At 45.8% G+C, this 22,500-nt stretch overlaps 1 protein-coding gene across 6 annotated transcripts in view; it reads left to right on the top strand.

Annotated features, from left to right (window-relative positions):
* Window positions 1-22,500, top strand: part of Syt7 (Synaptotagmin 7) — a 586,302-nt gene that overhangs the window by 368,286 nt on the left and 195,516 nt on the right. For 4 of the 6 annotated variants that reach the window (XM_071656732.1, XM_071656729.1, XM_071656728.1 and 1 more), the window contains one exon: window positions 22,121-22,153. The exons of the other annotated variants lie outside the window; for them this stretch is intronic. In XM_071656732.1, the coding sequence (XP_071512833.1) occupies window positions 22,121-22,153 (33 nt within the window). The remainder of the gene's footprint in view (window positions 1-22,120; window positions 22,154-22,500) is intronic. 6 annotated transcript variants of the gene reach the window in all.

Here is a 22,500-nt window from a genome sequence, read left to right as displayed (position 1 = left end):
CGGGGCTAAGGAGGGGAACTGTATGTCATAAACACGTCATGGGATGTGGGCGGGGCTAAGGAGAGGAACCACACGTCATAAACACGTCATGGGATGTGGGCGGGGCTGAGGAGAGGGAACCACACGTCACAAACACGTCAGAAAATGTGGCTGAGACTCAGGGGGGGGAAGGGGAAGACCCATACGTCATAACCAGGTCACAGGACGTGGGTGGACCACAACAGCGAGGGAGCAAGCATCCAAGTTATGAAGAACATTTCATGTTATTCATGGTCGAACTTCTGCAAGTTCTTGCATGGCGTTTTCCCTGCCTGATCGGGCGGGGGGGGGGGGGGGGGGGGGGGGCGTGGGTGCCTCAGACGACTGAGTGAAGCACGAAGCCTCGCCCAGGACCCGCTGGGGGGGCAGGGGGGGGTACAGCGAGGACAATCTTCAGTGGTGTGGAGGTCCTTGATGACGCACTTCAGTCTGGCCCAAAAGAAAGAAAGGAGAAAAAAAAAGAGATAGTCTTGCCAAAGAACTTTGAAGAGATTTATTTACAGGCGGGTCACAGGAAACACGGGATGATGGAGGACAGACAGACCGAATATTAGACCGGAGAAGAGAGAGAGAGAGAGAGAGAGAGAGAGAGAGAGAGAGAGAGAGAGAGAGAGAGAGAGACTATGTGGCTGTGGACTTCATGCCGGCGACCCATGCGTGGGGCAAGGATGGATGAAAGAAGAAGAAGAAGGCAACAGTAAGTTTCTTTCATTACACGTTCCGTGGATCTGTCGGTCCTTCATACAGTGAAAAGATATCAAGCAACACTGCCCCACCAACCCACACACACACACACACACACACACACACACACACACAGCTGGGGGGGGGGGGGCAATATGAAATGTCTGGGTCAGTTCCCAGTTCCCCCCCCCCCCCCCGCCCACCATGGGTGGCGATGCTCATTTCAAGCAGAGGCACAACGTCGACTCTTGAGGCATACGCCTTTCTGTGGCCAGATATGCGAGATACGTAAAAGAGTCCGTTGGCCTCGCGAGGACAAGCGGTGCTGGTGCGATCTCTGTGTCTCTCTCTCTCTCTCTCTCTCTCTCTCTCTCTCTCTCTCTCTCTCTCTCTCTCTCTCTCTCTCTCTCTCTCTCACCCACTGACCTCCCGCGCCAATAGTCTAGTGTGGTTCTCCCGCAAGACAAGATAGAAGACCTTGGAGTACACATAATAATCAACTTTTGTACATCGTTAGAATAAAAAGAAAAGCCATTCGCACTACGATTATTTCTAGGATATGGATCCAGCCCGTCCTTGACCTGATTCAGGGTCAAGACAAGGTTATAAAGTTACACCCGTGTGGTGTTATTTTTCTTTTCTTTTTTGTTCCGTCTTTGTCGTATTGGTGGAGGGTGGGAGTGTGAGGATGGGAAGGGAGCGGTGGCGGCGGGGGGATTACAGAGCTATGATTATGCAGATTATATCACGTTCATTACTCCTCTTTTTTTTTAATATGAACTTTGGACGTCAGAAGCCATCGTTGCATGAACACGTACGTCTCCCTAAGGTGCAGCCAGACACCACCTCCTGCTGCTGCCTTCTTGCCTCGTAGCTCTACTGTTTATAATGTCTTGATGGCCATGAGTGGTGTTCTGGTGAGACGATATATCGACCCTGTGTTGGTCGATGGGTCACAAATTCCTCCTCGGTCGAGTGCTGGTAGTTGTCTGGTCGCTTCTTTGGTCGAGTGGTTGTATAGGCAAGCGTCTGGTCGCTCCCTTGGTCGAGTGATTGTATAGGCAGGCGTCTGGTCGCTCCTTTGGTCGAGTGGTTGTATAGGCAGGCGTCTGGTCGCTCCTTTGGTCGAGTGGTTGTATAGGCAGGCGTCTGGTCGCTCCTTTGGCCGAGTGCTTGTATAGGCAGGCGTCTGGTCGCTCCTTTGGTCGAGTGCTTGTATAGGCAGGCGTCTGGTCGCTCCTTTGGTCGAGTGGTTGTATAGGCAGGCGTCTGGTCGCTCCCTGGTCGAGTGCTTGTAGTTATCTGGTTACTCAGTCGCAAGTTCCAGAACTAGTTGAGTGACTGAATGATTCTGTCGCTAGTTCAATCAGCGCTTAGCTCCTGAAGAGCCAGGTCAGAGACTAGGATCATGATACGTGAGGGGTCGTCAACCCGTCGTGCTCAAAAGGGGGTTTAACAAGTCAGTCATCTTGACCGCTGGACCATTCCAGGGTGTCAGTCAGTCCCGGAGGAGAGTAACTTCGCTGACGTTCCCAGCAATAACCTGGAGGTCTCTGACGTCCGAGAGAGAGAGAGACAGACACACACATGGTCACGTCTCCCGTTCCATACACGCCAGCCATCATGAGGCTAGCATGGATGCTGGAGGCCGCAAGAAACACTTACATATTCCAGCACAAGGCACTGGCTGGCTGGCTGGCTAGCTTTTGCGACCGTCTCTGCTGGACCCGCCTCTCCGACTGGCGACTTGCGATTCGCATCTTGGACCCGACTGGCGACTCGCGATCGTATCTTGGACCCGACTGGCGACTCGCGATCGTATCTTGGACCCGACTGGCGACTCGCGATCCGTATCTTGGACCCGACTGGCGACTCGCGAATCGCTTACTTGAACCGATGGTTTGTCTGGCCACCGCGAAGATATCCAGAACTGACTGTGGTGGAGAGTCCACGGTCGCCTTTGCTTCCTTCCAGGAATGCGTCGCTGGAAAAGAAGCTGTCGTGGTAACTGGAAATTCCTTAAGAGATAAGGAGAGATGGCCAACGTGCAGACGTCTTTCTATGTGTGCCGTTGGGGTGGGGATAAAAGGGGAGGCACGACATACCGTCATAAACCTTCAAATCATTTTTCTTTCCTTCGAACCAACATGAAGTTTTATGATTTCATTATCAGTTATCATTGCATCATAAGGGAATGTGACGGTAAATAAGTGCATTTATCATGAAGTCAACTCTGCAGTATTAATTCTTTGTTGATTGTTGTTGATCAGAAATAGCTATTTGATTCCTACAATGACAAGACGAAGATGTTCGTCCACGAGAAAGAGGAAGCGAAATGGATTTTGGAAATAGGATCTTTTATGGGGAAGTTAACTTACATTACACTCCTGTCATTTACAGTAGAACTATGTATATGTATACACTGCTGAACTTGATAAGCCATTAAAGATATATGTATACAGGAAAAAGAATACTCATGTAGTCCACTACACACACTCGTTGATAGCCAGAGTCAGACTATGCAATAGAAGAAATATACCCACCACTAGACACATGTATTTCAAAAGGAATTATGAGAACACACCGAGGAGACGTAATCGTGTATTTTGACCTCGGTACCTTCAATGTCATTTTCATAATCGACAGATACAATGCTCTTTCGTACGGTTATGAAGGGTTGACGTGCGATGTCTCAGCTTAAGACTTTTAAACGTGGTAGTGTTGTTAATATCACCCTTATACTTTGGAAAATAAGAGCTTAATATTAGGGAAAAGCCGGTCTCTCGTGAGTTTATTAAATGTTCACTTTTAATTTCTTCCCTTCTCCCCCTCCCCCTTCGGATATTTCCCTTAACCAAAGAGAATACTAAAGAAGTGAAGAAGAAGAAGAGAGGGTGAAAATGATGAGTATGACTTTAAGTTTCATTCAGGTTAAAAAAAGAAAAAAAAGATTCGCCAGTGTTTTTCCTCAAGTACATTAAGGTGACAAGAAAATGAATTAGATGAATCTATTTTTCTCCTACGATTCTTAACGTGACGTGAGCCCAGAAGGTCGTAACCCTCAAGCTCCCCCTCCTCTCTCTCTCTCTCTCTCTCTCTCTCTCTCTCTCTCTCTCTCTCTCTCTCTCTCTCTCTCTCTCTCTCTCTCTCTCTATCCATCTATCTATCTATCTATCTGTCTGTCTATCTATCTTTCTATGTATGTACGTATCTGTCTATCTATCAGTCTGTCTGTCTAATTATCTATCTTTCTATCCATCTGTCTATCTAGCTTTCCATCTGTCTTATCTATCTTCCCATCTATCTCTCCTTCCACCACGAGTACGTATATAATACCCCCACCAAAAATAGAGGAGATAAGACACTATCATTGTTATCATTGTCATTGACGAACGAGTGGCCCCTTATCTCTCTCTCTGTCTCTCTCTCTTTATCTCTTATCTTCAGTGTTGATGGAAGTGGGCCTTTATCAGGTGTTGAGTCCATCGGTGGGGTAGGGAGGAAAGGGAGGGGGGGGCGATAAGCAAAGATAAGAGCCATAAAATGTGTGGTCGGTACCGTGTGTGTGTGTGTGTGTGTGGTTACCCTCCCCCCTTGATCATAGGTTCAGTGTTATAGTGGTTGATCCACCTGGTGGACGACCTTATCGCTCCTGGTCGAGGGTGGTGATATAGGATAGGCCTTGAACACGACGGTGGTACGACCCCTGGAGACGACCGAACGGCCCTTGAGCGTGTGAGTGAGGACGCGAGCCCTCGACACGACGGAACGACCACTTGAGTATACGAGGATGGAATCACTCCAGCGCGACGGAACGACCCTTGAGCCTGACGGCACGATCGTTGGATGTGATTAATGACCTGGCCTTTGACCTGATCACTTAATGGATCAAGTCTTTTGAAAGATAAAGTAGCCGAGGGTCGTCCTGTCGTTCTCACAAGTCGTCCCGTCGTTCTCACAGGTCGTCCTGTCGTTCTCACAGGTCGTCCCATCGTTCTCACAGGTCGTCCTGTCGTTCTCACAGGTCACAAGAACCACCCACACACACAAACGTGTAAACATTTCTTATAACCGTGTCATGTCAAAGGTCAAGGAAAGAAACAGAAGAACTGACCGTTTCTTTGACTTAACCAGTTTAGAAAAGAGAAAAAAAGATCAGAGTGTGTGGACATTTCTTCGTGGGTGGAGTAAACATTTGTAGATTGATTTAATAAACATTTATAAGTTGATTTAGATAACACTCAGGAATCATAGATACTCGTGAGTTAACTTAGATACATTCAAGACTAGCTTAGATACTCTGGTCTTCTTCCATATCTGTAGATTAAATCAGATAAAATAGATCATTGTGGATACCTTTGGGCTAGCGTTAGAAATGTTGGAATTAGATCCTGTTTTGGTCGTTTCAGAGATCTTTAGGCTAACTGAGGTAATCCGGGTCATTTCAGACACTTGTGGGCGAAGCAGTTATACATACAAACGTGTAATCACTGAAATTCATGGGATCAGACGCACCTGATCTTCAAGTCGTAGTGGCTTCATACAAACAGGTTCTGATACTTTAAACAATAGGAATTAGTGATTCTTTTTTTTCTTAATTAAAAGAGAGGCACAGGGACAAAGAGAGACGAATAGGTACGAGGAGAGAGAGAGAGTGAGTGAGTGAGAGAGGGAGGGAGAGGGAAAGAGAGAGAGGGAGAGACGGCCAGAGAAAGAAAGACTCTTGGAGAATACAGAAACAGAACTTCACACAAGTTAGGAGTCGTTGAAGTGGTCTGGAGACGTCTTCCACATGGGGTGAGTACTGATGCTACCTGGTGCTTGCTGCTTGCTTGCTTGTGGGCCATGCTGGGTGCGGCGCATGCGCAGTGGGAGCGGGGAGGGAGGGAGGGAGGAAGTGGAGGGGGAGGTATGGGATCTCTGTGACATTCCTTGATGTAGACATTTAAGCAAAGAACCAAACGTAAGAGCTTTCAAAAAGGATTTTTGAGAAAACGAATGATATAAATATATAGAGAGGTAATATTCTTTTTAAAGATTTTGATAATACGAGGATGAAAAATGGATGTGACTCTGAGGTTTTCGACGAAAGAAAGAGAGAAAGAAAAATAAAAAGGCATGGTTCTTGGGAGGGAAATATTAAGGAGAGGGAAATACTGCATGGTTCTTGTGGATGATGACAGGAGCAGGGATGAGGGGGGAAAAAAAAAACATTTGCCTGGAGCTGGTTCTTGAGGGCGTTTGCAATGGAGAGTTTTTAAGACTTCGCCTCGGCCGGAATTGCGAGGGGGAAAATAAAAAACAGCAAGTGAACATTCGCAAGTCTGTATGACTCCACTTCTGCAGCCTCAGACTCCAAGTGACGAGGGATAAAACTTTGGGTATCTGTTCTCACCCTTGACTGGAGGAGGAGGAGGAGGACGAGGACTGTAGGAGGTGAAGTCTTTAGGGAAAGGGTATTTTGGAGGGTACTGGATGACTGTAGGAGGAGGAGGACAAGGGTTTTAAGAGCTGAAGTCTTAAGGGAAAGGATTTGTTTTTTTGGAGGGTACTTTAGAGTGTTAACGGAAGGCGATTGTAGGGTTTTAGAGTCTGAAGTCCATAGTATAGGGTAGTTGGAGATTGTGTGATCAACGGAAAACTAGAAGGTTTGTAGAGCTCAGAGCTCAACTCAGTTATTCTAACTGTGTATCGGTAACTTTGTGACTTCAGAGAAATTTGTGTTGAAGTAAAACAAGAATTAGAAATCAGAACGAACCAGAAACAGAATACGTTAGTTTGGGGTGAGGATGAAGATGAAGAACATCAACAAAAAAACGGAAAGATAACCAGAAACTGGAGGAAAATTAGCTTTGTGATTGAAAGGAAAACAAAGGTTTAAAAATGAGAAGAGGGAATGCACGAACAGGAGAATTATGAAGACGAATTGGCTTTGGTTAAAGGAAGTGACAAACTTAGATGAAAAAGAGGAAATGTTGGATGAGGAAGAGGGAAAGGCAAGATGAGGAAGAGGAGAAGGCAAGATGAGGAAGAGGAAGAGGCAAGATGAGGAAGAGGAGAAGGCAAGATGAGGAAGAGGAGAAGGCAAGATGAGGAAGAGGAAGAGGCAAGATGAGGAAGAGGAAGAGGCAAGATGAGGAAGAGGAGAAAGCAAGATGAGGAAGAGGAAGAGGCAAGATGAGGAAGAGGAGAAGGCAAGATGAGGAAAAAAAGATGAGGAGGACAAGTTCAGAAGCTCAGCAGGACGATGAGGCTCCCTTCCCCCCCCCCCCCCCCCCCCCCCGCCAGTATCTATCTATCTGTCTACTCGTCGAGAATGACCATCTCTTACCGAAGATCTGCCTGGGGTCTTCCGTTGGAAACTTCGTCATCTTCGTCCCGCCATTTATCATTTCCCTCCTCCTCCTCCTCCTCCTCCTCCTCCTCCTCTTCCTCCTCCTCCCACCGAACTCCGTGTGCCACCCACCACCACCACAGGGCGGGCGGCGTGGCGCCCCCCCATGTCCTCCCTCACGCTAGCGTCGCGTCGCAACGAGAAAAACTTGGGAAAGGTTTGAAAAGTTTCGTTTTAAATGGCGGGCTACCGTGTCGCACGCGGGGGTTACTGTCTCCTCGATGCATGATATATTGATGGGATGTAAGACGGAATTATCTCTTTTTTTTTCTCTTTCTCTTATGGTGTGTGGCTGTGGTGGTGGTGGTGGCTGTAGTGGTGGTGGTGGCTGTGGTGGTGGTGGTGGCTGTGATGGTGGTACTGGCTGTGGCGATGTGGTGATGGGTGTGGCGATGTAGTGATGGGTGTGGCGATGTGGTGATGGGAGTAATATTGGTGGTAGTGGTGGCGGCCGCTACCTCTACTTCTGCTGTTGGTGGTGTAGTGTTGTGCAACTGCTTCTGCTGCAGCTTCTACTAGTAATGCTGCTGTTGCTGCCTTTGCTATAAGCTGCTGTTGCTGCTGCTGTTGCTGCTGCTGTTATTAGAACTGTTGCTGCTGCTGTTCTGAGTCCTTGAGCTGTTATTACTGCTCGTGTACCGGATGACGAAGCGGTCGTATAAAGAACCAGGGAACCAAACCATCGCAGTTCCAGCACAACAACGTTGAGTTCGGTGAATTTCAACGTTGTTAGAGCAGGACTCCCGCGCACGCGCGCGTGTGTGAGTGTATGTGTATGTGTGTGTGTGTGTGTGTGTGTGTGTGAAAGAGAGAGAGAGAGAGAGAGAGAGAGAGAGAGAGAGAGAGAGAGAGAGAGAGAGAGAGAGAGGTGGCGTCATCACTCCAGAGGGTCATGTTAACATAGCCAAGGGTCGTATACCGTCGTGCTCAGGTGTCGCACCTTCGTCCTCAAGCGTCGTACTGTCGCACTCAGCTGTCGCATCTTCACCTTCAAGGGTCGTATACCGTCGTGCTTAGCTGTCGCACCTTCGTCCTCAAGCGTCGTACCGTCGCACTCAGCTGTCGTACCGTCGTCCTCAAGTTTCATGCTCAGAGTGTTTAAGACAGTCATTTTGATTACTTTCCCCTGAGATTTTGGTTCATTTGATATTAGTATCCCACGCTGGCGGTATCGCATGACCGAACGAACATATCACAAACTTACAAGTTTGGTTGGATGGGCCCCCGATGCTTTGTTCCTTTCCAGACACAAGATCGTAACCACAAGGCTATGTAAATAAGTGAAATGTTAATAATGAAGGATATAAGGACGAAAGTTCAGCATAGGAATGTTCATCTTACGTCGCAGGAGCATGTGGAGAGGAATGAGAAATGGCTACACGTGTCTAACAAGGTATGGCTGGATTTGTGGAACATCGCATGGAATTATGAATTTCTTTTCTGGTACCTTCGAACTCACGTAGGACATCTGAAGACCCTGAGGTCACTGCTGTCTGGACCAAAGAGGGACCATTCCAACCCTTTACGAAGGCTCTGAAGTCTTGTCTCCACCGAAGAGGAACCATTCTAGACATTTAGGAAAACTCTGAGGTCACTGTCTTCACCGAAGGAGCGTTCCAGACACATATCGTCGAATCTTTAAATTGTGGTGTCAGAGGAGGGGAAGAAAAAGGTGAGATAGTCTGGAAACTGGAAGAGGTAGCATTACCAAGTTTACAGACTGAAAGAAAAGGATTACTAGGTCTAAAGAGCTAGAACGGGAAGCATCAACAAAGTCTGGAAGCGGGAACGGAAGGTGTCAGCCAGTCTGAAAAACTGGAATGAGTGCCATTACTACGTATGGATATAGGCATGAAAAGCGTCCCCAGATCTGGAAACCAGAATAGAATACATCACCATGTCTGAACACGGAGAAGAAAGAAGATACAGAATTCTGGAAACAAATGAAATGCATCCTTAATCCTGGAAGCTGGAATAATGAACATCATTTCCTAGAAAATGGAGCGACTAGTATCATAAAGCCTGGAAAGAGAAATGAAAATGAAATGCATCATTAAGCCTGGAAGGAAAATTGTCATCAACCCTGGAAACTGGAATGACAGACATTCTCAAGGAAAACTGGATTTGGGAAACTGAGGACCAACTTTTCAAAATGGATTTGTGAATCTTACGCTGTCTGTCTAAAGTCAGGAACGAGCAGCATCATACAGTGCTGTCATCCATGTGTCACCGCCTACAGGAGGGTGGCTGGAACGCTATCTCAAGCTGGTCCACCATCACAAGAGAGTGGGGAAGGGGAAGTAAACACCAACCATATTCCTTGATCTTCTCTCTCTCTCTCTCTCTCTCTCTCTCTCTCTCTCTCTCTCTCTCTCTCTCTCTCTCTCTCTCTCTCTCTCTCTCTCTCTCTCTCTCTCTCTTTTCTTCTTCTTCTCCCTCTCTATGCAATATTTGACTCGGGTTCTCGTACAAAGGAACGGACGGTGCTTTTGTTATATGGAATGGAGAGGGTTGATGACAGTTCCGTTCCCAAAATGAATCTGGCTAGTTCCACAATTGGCTCTTCCCTTGAAAACTCCCACGCTGGAATTGGAAGTCTGCGTTGCCCCTGGTGCCAGAAAGCTTTTGAGAATCAAGAGACGATTGTTTTTTTTTTTGACTTGCTGCTTTGGTGGGGGTGTTGTTGGTCCTCCTCCCTCTCCTGTTGCTTCGCACTGCCTGATTCTATATATATATATATATATATGTATATATATATATATATATATATATATATATATATATATATATATATATATTTGGCCGGGTCCTCCACCCACCCCTCGCATTGGCTTTCTCTTCGGGACTTGATTAATCGCATGTGCTTTGAGGGTTAGCGACATTTTGCGGAATATGCTTTTCACGTAATCTTGTGTGTGTGTGTGTGTGTGTGTGTGTGTGTGTGTGGAAATAATGTCTTCTAGGTAATTTGATCTTATTTTTTTCGTTTGACACTTGGGCAGATTATTATCGATTCCACGGAACATGGAACAGACGAGAAGAAAACTTCGTTCTAGTTTTCCTCGATGGAAAGACCACATGTGAATACAGGCGAGAATGTTGGAGTTACGTTGGCCATAGTCAGGTGGTAAAGGTCTTAACAGCTGGAGACTCGTCAGCGGAATACTTACCATCTGTTCTGGTCTCGCTGTTTGAAGATTTCGCTTCCAAATATTCGGAAAATCAAAGGAGACCGAATATCATCCCTCACCGTTCATGTCTCTCACCTGACAGTAACTTCGCGGTCTCATGCGATTCTTGGCCAGTGCTTCCGTGCAGAGGGTCGCATCACGGCTGTTGGAGGAGGCGGTATAGAAGAGGACTGACGTCACCAGAGAGGTTATTGGACCGTATCCACCTCGGCGGTCGTGGTTTTGATAACCTCGCCGCGAGTTAACAGTCGTTCATGCAACGACTTCCCCCGATACACGCGCACATGCGCGACTTTGACCTGCTGTTCTCATGCGGGAGACGCAGGCGATGGGCGGGAGGGGTGATACTCGTAGATGATGGTGGAGGAGGATCAGATCGTGTTGCAAGGAGGCTGGATGGGATGGTCTGAGCTTGAGGGATGGGGAGAGGGTTTTATGCTTGAGAGAAGGGGGCGACGAGACAGGTCTAGTGCTTTTAGTAAGGGTGTGGAGGGTCATGTTTGGGAATGGGGGGAGGGAGGGTATGAGACAGTTTATGCCTCCAGCATGGGGTCGTGTTAAAGAAGGTGGGAGGAGGGAGGGATATATAAAGGTAGTGGCCTTAGTAACGAGTCGTGGTCGTTAGTGGCATTCGTCAGTGCCTCGCCGATGAGGGAGTCATCCAGTAGTGATGTCCACTGGAACAGGCCCGTTCGCTGTGTCACGGGACGGAGGGGAGATTCTTCTACATCCGTGGCGCACAACATTGCTGGCGACGACCTATCGCTGCGACGGTGTTGGTGATGTTAAGTGTTGGGGAGACACAGTCATGCTCAGGGTGCGGGAGGCGAGGGTAGGAGGAGGAGAGAGACACCCCAGGCAAGAGGACCTGTAAAGGAGCATGTTGGGTTAACTCCACTTCACTTATGGCGATCACCGGGGAGGGCTCCCGTGGATACACCCAGACACATAACTTCTGATTGGATTTGTACCCTGGTGGAGGACTGGTTTAAAGGGGGGAGGAGGATGTAGTGGGTAGGGAGTGAGACATGTGAGTGTGGAGGGGGTTACAGGACAAGAAAGAGGGAGGGTTGGGGGGTGAAGAAGGGTCGGGGCGCCCGTGTGTGAAGTGGTTGATAGTTCTCAATCTCTCTCATAGATGGCATTACAAGTCGGGAAGCACGAGCGTCTGGATCGTCCGTCTGCTCCCGGCACGTTCACAGCTCGTGATTGCAGCTTACACGCGTGACTAGACCGGGAGGGACAAAATTGCAAGGCTGTTTGATGTTGTGTGACTCGCGTTGTCGCTTGCACTGAACACCAGTGGTGTGTACGTGTGTGTTTGTGGAGACACCGTTTTACCCAGTGGCTCTTCTGTCTAGCCATCCCCAACCCTCAGCCGTTCTCCCTATCCTTCCTCCTCTTCCCCTTCACGTTCTCCTAGCAGTATTAGTCCTGGTTATGTCTGCCACTCGTGGAAGGATCGAACTCATGTAGTCTTGAGTACACAGCTACTGAGGTTGAAAGATAATTGTGAGGTTGTTTCCACCCCAGCGGCACAACACGACGAGCGAAGAGTGAGAACGAGGATTTGACTTTATCGTCGAACTCAAGCCTTCGAAATATTTGAGCCGTCCTTGCACTAATGTAGCAGACGTCAGCCGCCACAATGAGGCAGCTGACTGGCTTGAAAACGCTTTGAAATCGTTGAACGTATTGGGGGCGTCTGCCCCGAGCCGAGAAATTCACTGGGAGGTGTCTGTCGTCTGGGTTTAACCGTGTTAGAGTTATAAGTTCAAGTCATCGGCAAAAGATGAAGTTCAAGATCAAAGCAGCTCCTTAGGTGGAGTAGCCATGCAAGATGTCTTGGGCTGTGTAGCCCTGATGGCGAGACGAGTATATGGTACCTAGATGCTTAAGCTTAACTTCTCCAAGGGGATTTTTCTCGTTATTTTGGCCCAATAGCAACCACAGCTTCTAAGCCAAGGACACATCTGGTCGAATCTGTACCGGACTCTTTGTCTCGACAGGCAGCGATAGAGCGTTGGATTCGCCTGTTCGAATCAGAACCGAGCCATCTGTCTCGACAGGCAGAGACGAAGCCTAGGAAACTTGTTTGTTCGAATCTATACCCTTTAACACAGCTTCGAACAGATGTGATCCGAAGCTTCAACTGTTTCATGAGACTTCAAACTGCTCCTGTACACTGAGAAATACTTGGAACTCAAGACGGTTTCAACAGCTGACCTACTCTCCTCCTCGTCTCGGAACCATTTATAGAACAGCTGGAGGAAAGTACAGAATTATGTACAGTGTGTACGTACGTGATCGTATACGAGATACAGTGCTTACGGTAGGTGTGCGAACTGTAGCCACAAAATAGCTTTACTAACCAGTGGAACGGGTAGCCCGACTCCCTTACAGAGATTCGAAGGTAGATGAGAAAGGCGACGAAAGGCATACGTAAAATGTATCATAGAACACATCATTGACTGCTATACACAAAGACCTTACTGCAAGTCATTTTTCAGCACACACACACACACACACACACACAGCCGCAGCAGCAGCAGCAGCGGCAGATCAACAGCTCGCTCCCAACACGTAGCATAAAATGCTACCATCCTCGTGAAATATCCTTTTAACCATTTCCAGTCTTCCTTCTTCCGGGCCAAAAACACTCTGCATCTGGGCCGCAATGAGGCGCCGCTTCTTCTGCCACTGATCACATCCTAAAACCATCTGAACCATCCAGTGGAAACTTGTGTGGTGGTGGTGGCGCTTCCCCTCCCTCCCTCTTCATTTTGTGGTCACGAAGGAAGTCAAGTAACTGCAGGAAAGTGAAATATTCGCTCCAGAATGCAGTCTGCGGTTCCTCAAGAATTGGAGGGACTCCAGAGGAGAAGTGTTTTTTTTTTTTGATATAATTAAACTGAACTCACACGTCAGGTGTTTCCCGTTTTCCTCTCCTCCTCCTCCTCCTCCTCCTCCTCCTTCTCCTCCTCCTCGAAGAATCAGTGAGTGAGAATAAGTTTTCTCCCGAGGGAATTGAAATATAGAGGAACGGGTCGTGTGGTCGAAGGTTTCCTCGCTGGGTCAAGCCAGTGTCTTCCCTCTGGACTCGTCCATTGACCTGACCTCTTCAAGGCCCTTGAGCTGTACCGTCGACCCTCCGAGATGGATGTTATATCGTGAGGGGTCATTTTGGCGTCTCCGTGGACCGACCTTTGACCTTGACCTTAGACCATGATGACCTGGTGGTTGCCAGACAAGAACGAAAGCGTCATTCCCAGAGACTCAGGTCACTCATTTGTGGGGAAGGATTTTTAACTCCTTTTAGCGCGAAAGTACGACCCTGGAACCTTACGGTACGACTGTGAGCGCGTAGGTACGACCCTTGCGTACGATAACATGGCATTTATAGGTCAGGTCAAAGGCCTGGGTGATCCTATCCAAGGCTTCTACCGTCGTGCTCACGGATCCTACCGTCGTGCTCACGGATCCTACTATCGTACTCACGGATCTTACCGTCGTGCTCACGGATCCTACCGTCGTGCTCACGGATCCTACTATCGTACTCACGGATCTTACCGTCGTACTCACGGATCCTACCGTCGTGCTCACGGATCCTAAAGCCGTCCTCATGGATCCTACCGTCGTGCTCTCGGATCCTACCGTCGTGCTCACGGATCTTACCGTCGTACTCACGGATCCTACCGTCGTGCTCACGGATCCTACCGTCGTGCTCACGGATCCTAAAGTCGTCCTCATGGATCCTACCGTCGTGCTCTCGGATCCTACCGTCGTGCTCACGGATCCTACCGTCGTGCTCACGGATCCTTCCGTCGTGCTCACGGATCCTACCGTCGTGCTCACGGATCCTACCTTCATACTCACGGATCCTACCGTCGTGCTCACGGATCCTTCCGTCGTGCCGCTCATCGGTCCTCCTGTCGTGCTCGCTCGCGTCTCCCATTGTCGTGCTCACGGGGCGGGTCCTTCCCTCCGTCCTTTTCAGGAGATTAAAAGAAACGTCTCGCTGATATCAGGGATCATCTGTGACCGGATGTCTTAGGAAATTCGTCCGGCCAAAAAAAAAAAAGGGTTTCTCCAGCTCGAGATTTCGGCTCGCGAGCGATCGAGGTCACGGGTTTTCTCTTTCCCCAAATGAAAAAGGAAGGAAAAAAAAGAAAAGGGTATGACAGACAAACGCTTCTTGTCTAAGTAAGGTACAGTGGTGTTGGGGGTGGGTTGGGGTTGGGGACACAGCCAACCACTCCTTACCCATCTTAGAGTACTCTTTCTCTGGGTACTCCGTAACGCTGAGAGATCTAGGAGGAGGTCATGGGTTTTAAGGAAGAACTCGAGTGTAAGTCGAATTCTATGCTCGAGTGTGTGTGTGGGGAGGGGATGATGAGGTGATGGTGAAACGCAAGGTTAAAGGGGGTTAGATCTTGTGTTTCTCGAAGTTAGAGGAGTTAGATTCAGTGTTTCTCCTTGTTAGAACAGAGACCTAGTGTTTCTCAGGTTTAGGATAATCAAACCAAATGTTTATCAAGGTTAGAACAGAGTCTTAATATTTTTCCATCACCATATCATCTCTACATATGTCTTAATGGAAACTGAACATCCTGAGAATACATAAGTTATCATAGGTTGCATGTTGATGTGAAATATACACAAGCCTTTCCCTTTCGCCCCTCTACCTCAGACTTTTTAGCAACAATCGTAGATTATTATATAAGCCATGGTTCTTCATATACTCGGTTTCCCCCCATGCAAGAGGGAGGATGAGCTGTTGAGAGAGGAGGGGGTGTGGGGGAACTGCATGTGCCTGTTTATCCTCCTCTCTCCCTCCTCCCTAGCTCAAGAATGCCTGTACGAGCCTAGGTATGTATGCTAACCGCCCCCTTCTGAATCGTTGTTGCATGGCGCATCTGTGAATGCCGAAGAGATTTGAAGGCGAATGCTCCGCTATGTGTGTGTCTCTTGTGTGTGTGTATGCTGGTCGTCGACGCCTTCCCTTCATCCTAATGTAACCCTTCCAGCATTGGTAGAAGTCAAGGGGGAAAAAAAAGAAAGAATAGGAACGAATAACAATAGGTGTTTTTGTCTCCCTGTGATGTGCATCGTGGAAATAGTATAATAGGTCATTTTCTGTGTTGGTTCCTAGTGGAAATAGTATGTGTTTTGTGATGGACCTTGTGGAAATGTTGTCATGTCATTTTATAATGTTTGTTGTCATGTGATATGTCTATTCAGAGATGTACATTTTTGGAAATAGTGCAGTAGGTTTAACTCTGTGATATTCATGATAGAAATTATATAGTATTATTGCATAAATGTCAACTTAGAAATAGTTAGATAGGTTTATTCAGTAATGCTAAAGACTTGGAATAGTACGATAGGATCACTCTGTGATGTACATCATTGAAATGTAGCCATATACCTTTTTGATAGGCAGTGTGGCAATACTACAAAGAGCTGCCTGTCTTTATTCCCCATTCAAGAAATGTCATAGAATATACATTTGATGATAAACATTGAGAAACCATCACGATATATGTGGTTTCATTGATGTACCCGATGGCATTGGTAGAGTGGCTTATATCTGTTTAATGTACTCTCCTAATGTACAACGTGGGAGTGTTCACGTAAGTGTAGGGAGAATGGCAGTGGCTATAGACATGGGGTTGTTCGAACACACGGAAGATCAAAGACTACGTACATCATAATAAGACGGCGTAACACAATTGTATAACCCTCTCCCCGTAACACACACACACACACACACACACACACACACACACACATACACACACACAGCAGGTCCTTCTCATCCACACTACTCCATATCTAATTACCAACCCCCAGTTAAGAATGGAAGCCTTACCCAACCTAACACTTAGGCGATCTACGGTCACAAATCCCGCCAACCCATCCCCAGCAACCACAAAACTCACATTACACATTTTCGTCGTAATTACTCTCTCTAAACATTAAACGACAGTCTTAAAAACCATTCCACTTTTGACATACACACATCGGGAACTACACTCCCTAGACACGTACGAGTCACACTTACTCGTTTTCGCTCTGGGAATCACCCATTTTCTACAGCATTATACATACAACATATTGCAAGTCTCAAACAAACAGACGCACGACATCACCACCCGCTGGACTCAGCTGACACTTAGATGACCCGGTCAATATCAACTTTCATGACCTTACTCAAGGTCACAGCTAATTGGGTCACTATGAATTCGTAACAGTAAATCATTTATCATTATCTTCACCCATCGTATGATGATCTAGACCAATCGACACTCAATCTAACTCACGTTAGAACATATCTATATCAAACTGTGTATCATTATCTTTGAATTGTTTTGTTTCAAATGAAAATGAAATGGTGCCTCAGAATTTAGTATTTGAAACGATTGAATAAATATCACGCTAGCCGCTGAGCCTTAGAGAAGACTCGCAATCCAACATGGAGACTGGGGAAAACTATTATATTTTTCTTTTTCCATCCTCCCTTCCCTCCATCTTTCTTTACACAGACAGTTTACAAAAGTTATATAGAAACCTGGGAAATCCGCGAATCAATTTGCTGACCGTGTTAAAGCGACAGTTTATCATGTTTCTAGTTGCGACAGTCGGCTTAAAGCTAGCGATGCTGCACATCACACCCTTGAAAAGCATAAGCTTATGATATATATATATATATATATATATATATATATATATATATATATATATATATATATATATATATATATATATATATATGATTTTCCGAGCCAGTGGAGGTCTCTTTTCGAACTGCGAATCTTATTCGTAACAGAAGTAAGTTAGTCTTTCTTCTTGGCTGTATTTCTTGTCAATAATGTTGCCAAGTAGTGTCAGGGGATGTGCCTGGTCTCCGGCGGGCACTGTGCCAGCGGTGAAGGTTGCTGGCGCCTCCTCGACCAGCGAGTGACTGACTGGTAGAACACTTCTGCTGGGCCCGCCTGTATTATCAGGTTATATATATATATATATATTATATTTTACCTTATCAAGATCGTTAATTATATACAGAGAAAAATGTTATTCTCGTCGGTAATTTAGTCATGTTAATTATTTTTGATTGAGTTGAATCAGCTTTTTCTATGGAAAGATAATCAGTGTTACAGTAATGTAATCCCGTAGGAAATAAGTTACATTTAGCTGGGTTGTATGTTATCCATTCCTTAAATACGACAGTATGACTTTAGGTAAGGTTGTTCTGACCTTCACCTGACCTTTAGTGCTATGGTCAGGGGTCACCCCATTATAAGGGTCGTACCGTCGTGCTCAAGGGTCGTACCGTCGTGCTCAAGCGTCGTGCCGTCGTTCTCAAGGGGCGTCCCGTCGTGCTCAAGGGTCGTACCGTCGTGCTCATAGGGTCGTACAGTCATGCTCAAGGGGCTAAATAACAAACATTTTGAATATCGTTAGTAAAAAATAATCTAAGATGATCTTGACGAAGGTAATCTTCGAAGGAATTACTTTGTAAAAAAAAAAAAAAGAATGAACCAGTTAGCAATAACAGTACCGACCCACTGTCGCCAACTCACACTGCTAAGCCAGACTCATTTTCAAACGAGTGGGAGCAGTTCGCCCCTTCCTACTGCCGTTCTCACCGGGTATCGAACTGGGTGTTTTAACTTCCTTCCTTCAGGGTCGAGCCTAACACACTTAATGTAACGATTCGTCGCCACGTAACACCGGAGGGAGACAGTGACCACTACGGAACCATCGTATTTCGTAGTAACCACACTACCAGATTCGACAGACATTTTAGTCGACACTAACTCGGCCAAAAAGAGAGAGAGAAAGTCTATATTTTTCCTTAAATCTTCATCATCAATTATGTTCTTTCTTACTCTTATATTTTTTTCATTCCACCGTGCTGTTTTTAATCTCTTCTGATGTCCTCATTCCACCGACCTGTACCTTCCTTACCCTTAAATCTTCTTCATTCCACCATGCTGTTCTTCTCTCCTCTGATGTCCTCATTCATCGACGTGTACCTTTCTTACCCTTAAATCTTCTTCACTCCACCATGCTGTTCTTCTCTCCTCTGATGTCCTCATTCCACCAACCTGTATCATTCGTATTCTAAATCTTCTTCATTCCACCATGCTGTACCTTTCTCTCCACAGCCTGTATCTTTGATATACTCCCTACGGAACAAGGACACCCTCGCTCTGGGAATCAAAACGAGCTCTTTCTGAAGAAAAAAAAAAAAGAGAACAGAGAAAAAAAAACATTAAGAAATTAATCTTCTGGGCAACGTACTTTAAATTTTTGAGGAACCAATTTTAATTCGTGTTGGCTTATATTTTCTTCCAACACAGTCATGTCATCGAAGTACTTTTACACCTGTGGGATTTACATGATTTACTGGTACTATAGCCACTGCCGTGCCTCTTGAACACGGTGTAGGAATAGATATTAGAATGTAGGTTAGAAAATCTAATTCTTATTGCAGAGTCTAGAATATGTTGCAGAGTCAGGCTTAGAAAACCAGTGTTCTGTGCAGGGAAGTTTGTATTACAGTGTATAGATAAACTAGAATGGCAGTTAATTCTATAATGGTTGTGAATATATATAGAAATGAGATGTGGTGTTCTTTGTTTATAGCTTTAATCTGTGTTTATATTTGTGTGTGTTTGTCTGTGTGTGTATGTGTGTGTGTTTCTGTTTCCCCATATCTTACGTGTTAAGGATCTGAGCAGGTAGTTGCATTGATGGTACTGAGAGTATATATATATATATATATATATATATATATATATATATATGTATATATATATATATATGTGTGTGTGTGTGTGTGTGTTTTGGGTGTAATAACAGAAAATGTAAAGTATGGATTTTCTAATAAATTGATTATCATCAGAAATGATAATTGTAGTAAATAATCTCACAAGAAAATGAAGAAAAACATTGGTCACTTTGAAATTACTTTTCAAAAAGGAAAAATCAGCGTAAACTGGTTGGTATTATAAACTTAACTTCCAAGTTAGACGCTATATATAGAAACAAGGAACCCCAAGCCTTCTATACCCTATTATTGAAATGATATCTTGAAAGTTAAGTATGGAAGCATACACCGTGGCAGCGCGATGCAGCATCCATCACGCCTCCCTCCCCCTCCCTCAACCCCATCATCAGGAGAATTACACGACAGTGAAGAAGAAAACAGGACTTGAGAAAAAAAATCTGATACATTAAGGTCCACGTGAAAGAATTGTATCTCCGCTTGCTTGGAAGATATGACGTAAGGACATGACAGATAACGTGAAGGTGATAAGATAAATGATGCAGCCACACCTCTGATAAGCTGCAAGATACTGTTAAGACGAAGAAGATAAGGATCAAAACGGTATGAAGGGATGAAAGTTGGGCTCACCATTTCTTCTGCCCTCCCTCCTCCACCACACACCCAAGAGATGGAGGATCCCCCCACCCCTCTCCTCCCCTCCAGAGATGGAGAATGGGATAACCAAATCTCTAAATAGGTTGGTACATATATCACATACATGTCTTGGATGCTCACACAGTGGTAGGAATGACGAAGGGGTATGATTTCAGTTGCATGACACACACAGTTCTCCACCAGGGTAATAGGGGAGGTGTACGTAGATGTGGATCCGGTTCCATCCACAGGAAATACAGAATATAGATCCCTGGTATTGGTAGGACACTTAACACACAGATGGTCGTTCGTGTCCCCTAAGACTTGTGTGATGTAACATTTGATCCTCTGAAGAACTCTACAGATAAAGGATTCTGACATTTTTCACCGCCCTTAGAATAATCGAACGCTCTTATCCTCCCCTCTTCCCCGCCAAACCCAACGCCTCGCGAAATTTTTAAACGCACCTTCAGAACACACAAAAATATATACGAGACGAACTGACACCACAGAAAAGGATTCACAACAGCGGTACGCAACACCATCTTTTGTTACGGCTGGGTTAACAGACGACACCTGTGCAAAACACGATGAAAAACAACATTTCACCGAGATGAAATGATAACAGGTGGAGCAAACTGTGTCTTGCAACAACACTGACGATTCTAAAAACTGCCAAAACCAAAAAAAAAGGTTTCTGAAAAGAAAGAATGATTTCTAAATCAAAAACTCTCTTTCAAAGTCTGGAACTGCAAGAAAAATGTATTATAGTAAAAAAAAGGGGGAAGAGAAAAGAAAAGGGAGATTTCAACGTAGTGTCTGGTTGAAATTCTGAAGCCAAAAGGATTATCAAAATAGATAAATAAAATCTGCTTGCAAAGTTTGTAACTGTAGAAATTATTAACAAAAGACAAAAGAAAATATCTAACAAATCATGGGCTTATACATTCTGAAACTACGTCAAGTATAAACAAAAGTAGAGAAAATAACAAAGCATCAAGTGACAAATTTTTAAACTACGAAAAGTGTTGATAAGAAAAAAAAAAGAGGAAAGACAAATACTTTAAGAGATCGAGTGGTTGGTTGGTTGTAGGAGGAGTAGGAGGAGGAGGAGGAGGAGATGGAGGAGTCACATGGAGGTGGAGGAGGACCCTGGAGGACCACTAGAGCTGGACTCCACAGTGTCTGCTGGAGTAGTGAAGGGAGACAGACGATCAACGCACACCTTCTGGCTTGATCATACCCACCATGAGATCACGCTGGTGTACACGCACCCTCACTCACTCCTCCTCCTTCTCCTCCTTTGCCTCCTCCTCCTCCTCCTCCTGTTAGGAGGGAGGATGGCACACTAGATGGTGGTGTTGGGGTTGGTGATCTTGAGGGCCGGTGGTTGGTGGAGAACGACGGTGTTGGTGGTGGTGGTGGTGGAGAAGACGATGTTGGAGAATGCCACTGGATGGTGCTGGCTTGAGAGATGCTGCTCGTGTTGTTAGTGATGTTGCCGGTGTGACGATGGTTTGTGACGTTCTGTGGCCACATCATCAACCAAACATGATCCCACACGAGGAGGGGAAGAAACTCTTCAGTAAATACAGGCTTCTGGTGTCTCTCTCCAAGAATTAAAAGAACCAAAATCTACCTCTCAACCTCCCACCCCCACTCCAAAAAAAAAATGACCTGTGTCATGTAAGGAAAAGAAAGGTCGGGTGGTTTGTTTCTGGTGAGTTTGAAGTCGAATAAGCCTCGTAAACGACTCCCGTGGTCGTTTTTGAGGTCGTCGGCGTCAAGTTATAACCACCCGTTCGAGAAAGGAAAAAAAAAAGAAAAAAAGAAAACTTAAAACACTTCCCTCGGGTTTTGACGGTCAAAATTCTCTGGCCACATACGTCCTCACGGTGCGTGTGATCGATCCTCTTGACCTTGCTTACCCCCCATACTGACCCCAGCTGACACAGACAGAGGGGAGTGGAAGATAATGCGGGAGATGCGAGACGGAGTTGTGGATATTCAGTGAACAGACGTAGAGGAGGAGATGGTTGTTCTTCGAGCCTTGAGAACGTCGTCCTTCACGTCTTCCTGTGTGTGTGTGTGTGTAATTTCCGTCGTTCTTCATCACGTGGATAAAACTGAGCGCGAAGTGCTATTGGAAGCGAGACTACAATAGGCGGTAACCCTGCTCAGACCCTGTGTGAGAGAGAGAGATTGTGTGAGAGAGTGTGTGTGTGTGTGTGTGTGTGTGTGTGAGAGAGAGAGAGAGAGAGAGAGAGAGAGAGAGAGAGAGAGAGAGAGAGAGAGAGAGAGAGGCAGCCACGAGGCAGTACCCAGAGTATGGGCTTGTCTTCCCCCCCTCCCCCCAATACAATGATGAAACTCCTTTTCCAGAACGCGTGTGGGACACCCGATTCTCGCGACCAGGTACAGTCTCTCTTTTTTTTTTCCTTTCCTCTTCCCTCCACTTTGCTCCTCCCTCTTTCTGTGACCTCCCCCCCCCCCCCGCATGACCTCTTAACATTGAATTTTTAGTGCATTAGATATAAACTATACTTAAAGTCCCTACTTCAAGGTAAAACGATAAAAGACACATGAATATAGTATATATATATATATATATATATATATATATATATATATATATATATATATATATAGATAGATAGATAGATAGATAGATAGATAGATAGATGGATATCTTGTATCACATGTTTATTTACAATTCTAAGGATTTTATGGTGTAAAATGAACTGGCAGTAAAACGTAAGTAA

Source organism: Panulirus ornatus, chromosome 63, assembly GCF_036320965.1.
Source record: "Panulirus ornatus isolate Po-2019 chromosome 63, ASM3632096v1, whole genome shotgun sequence".
NCBI classification, from domain to species: Eukaryota; Metazoa; Arthropoda; class Malacostraca; order Decapoda; family Palinuridae; genus Panulirus; species Panulirus ornatus.
The sequence above is the reverse complement of the archived record's forward strand: the minus strand, read 5'-3'. Positions and strand labels throughout refer to the sequence as shown.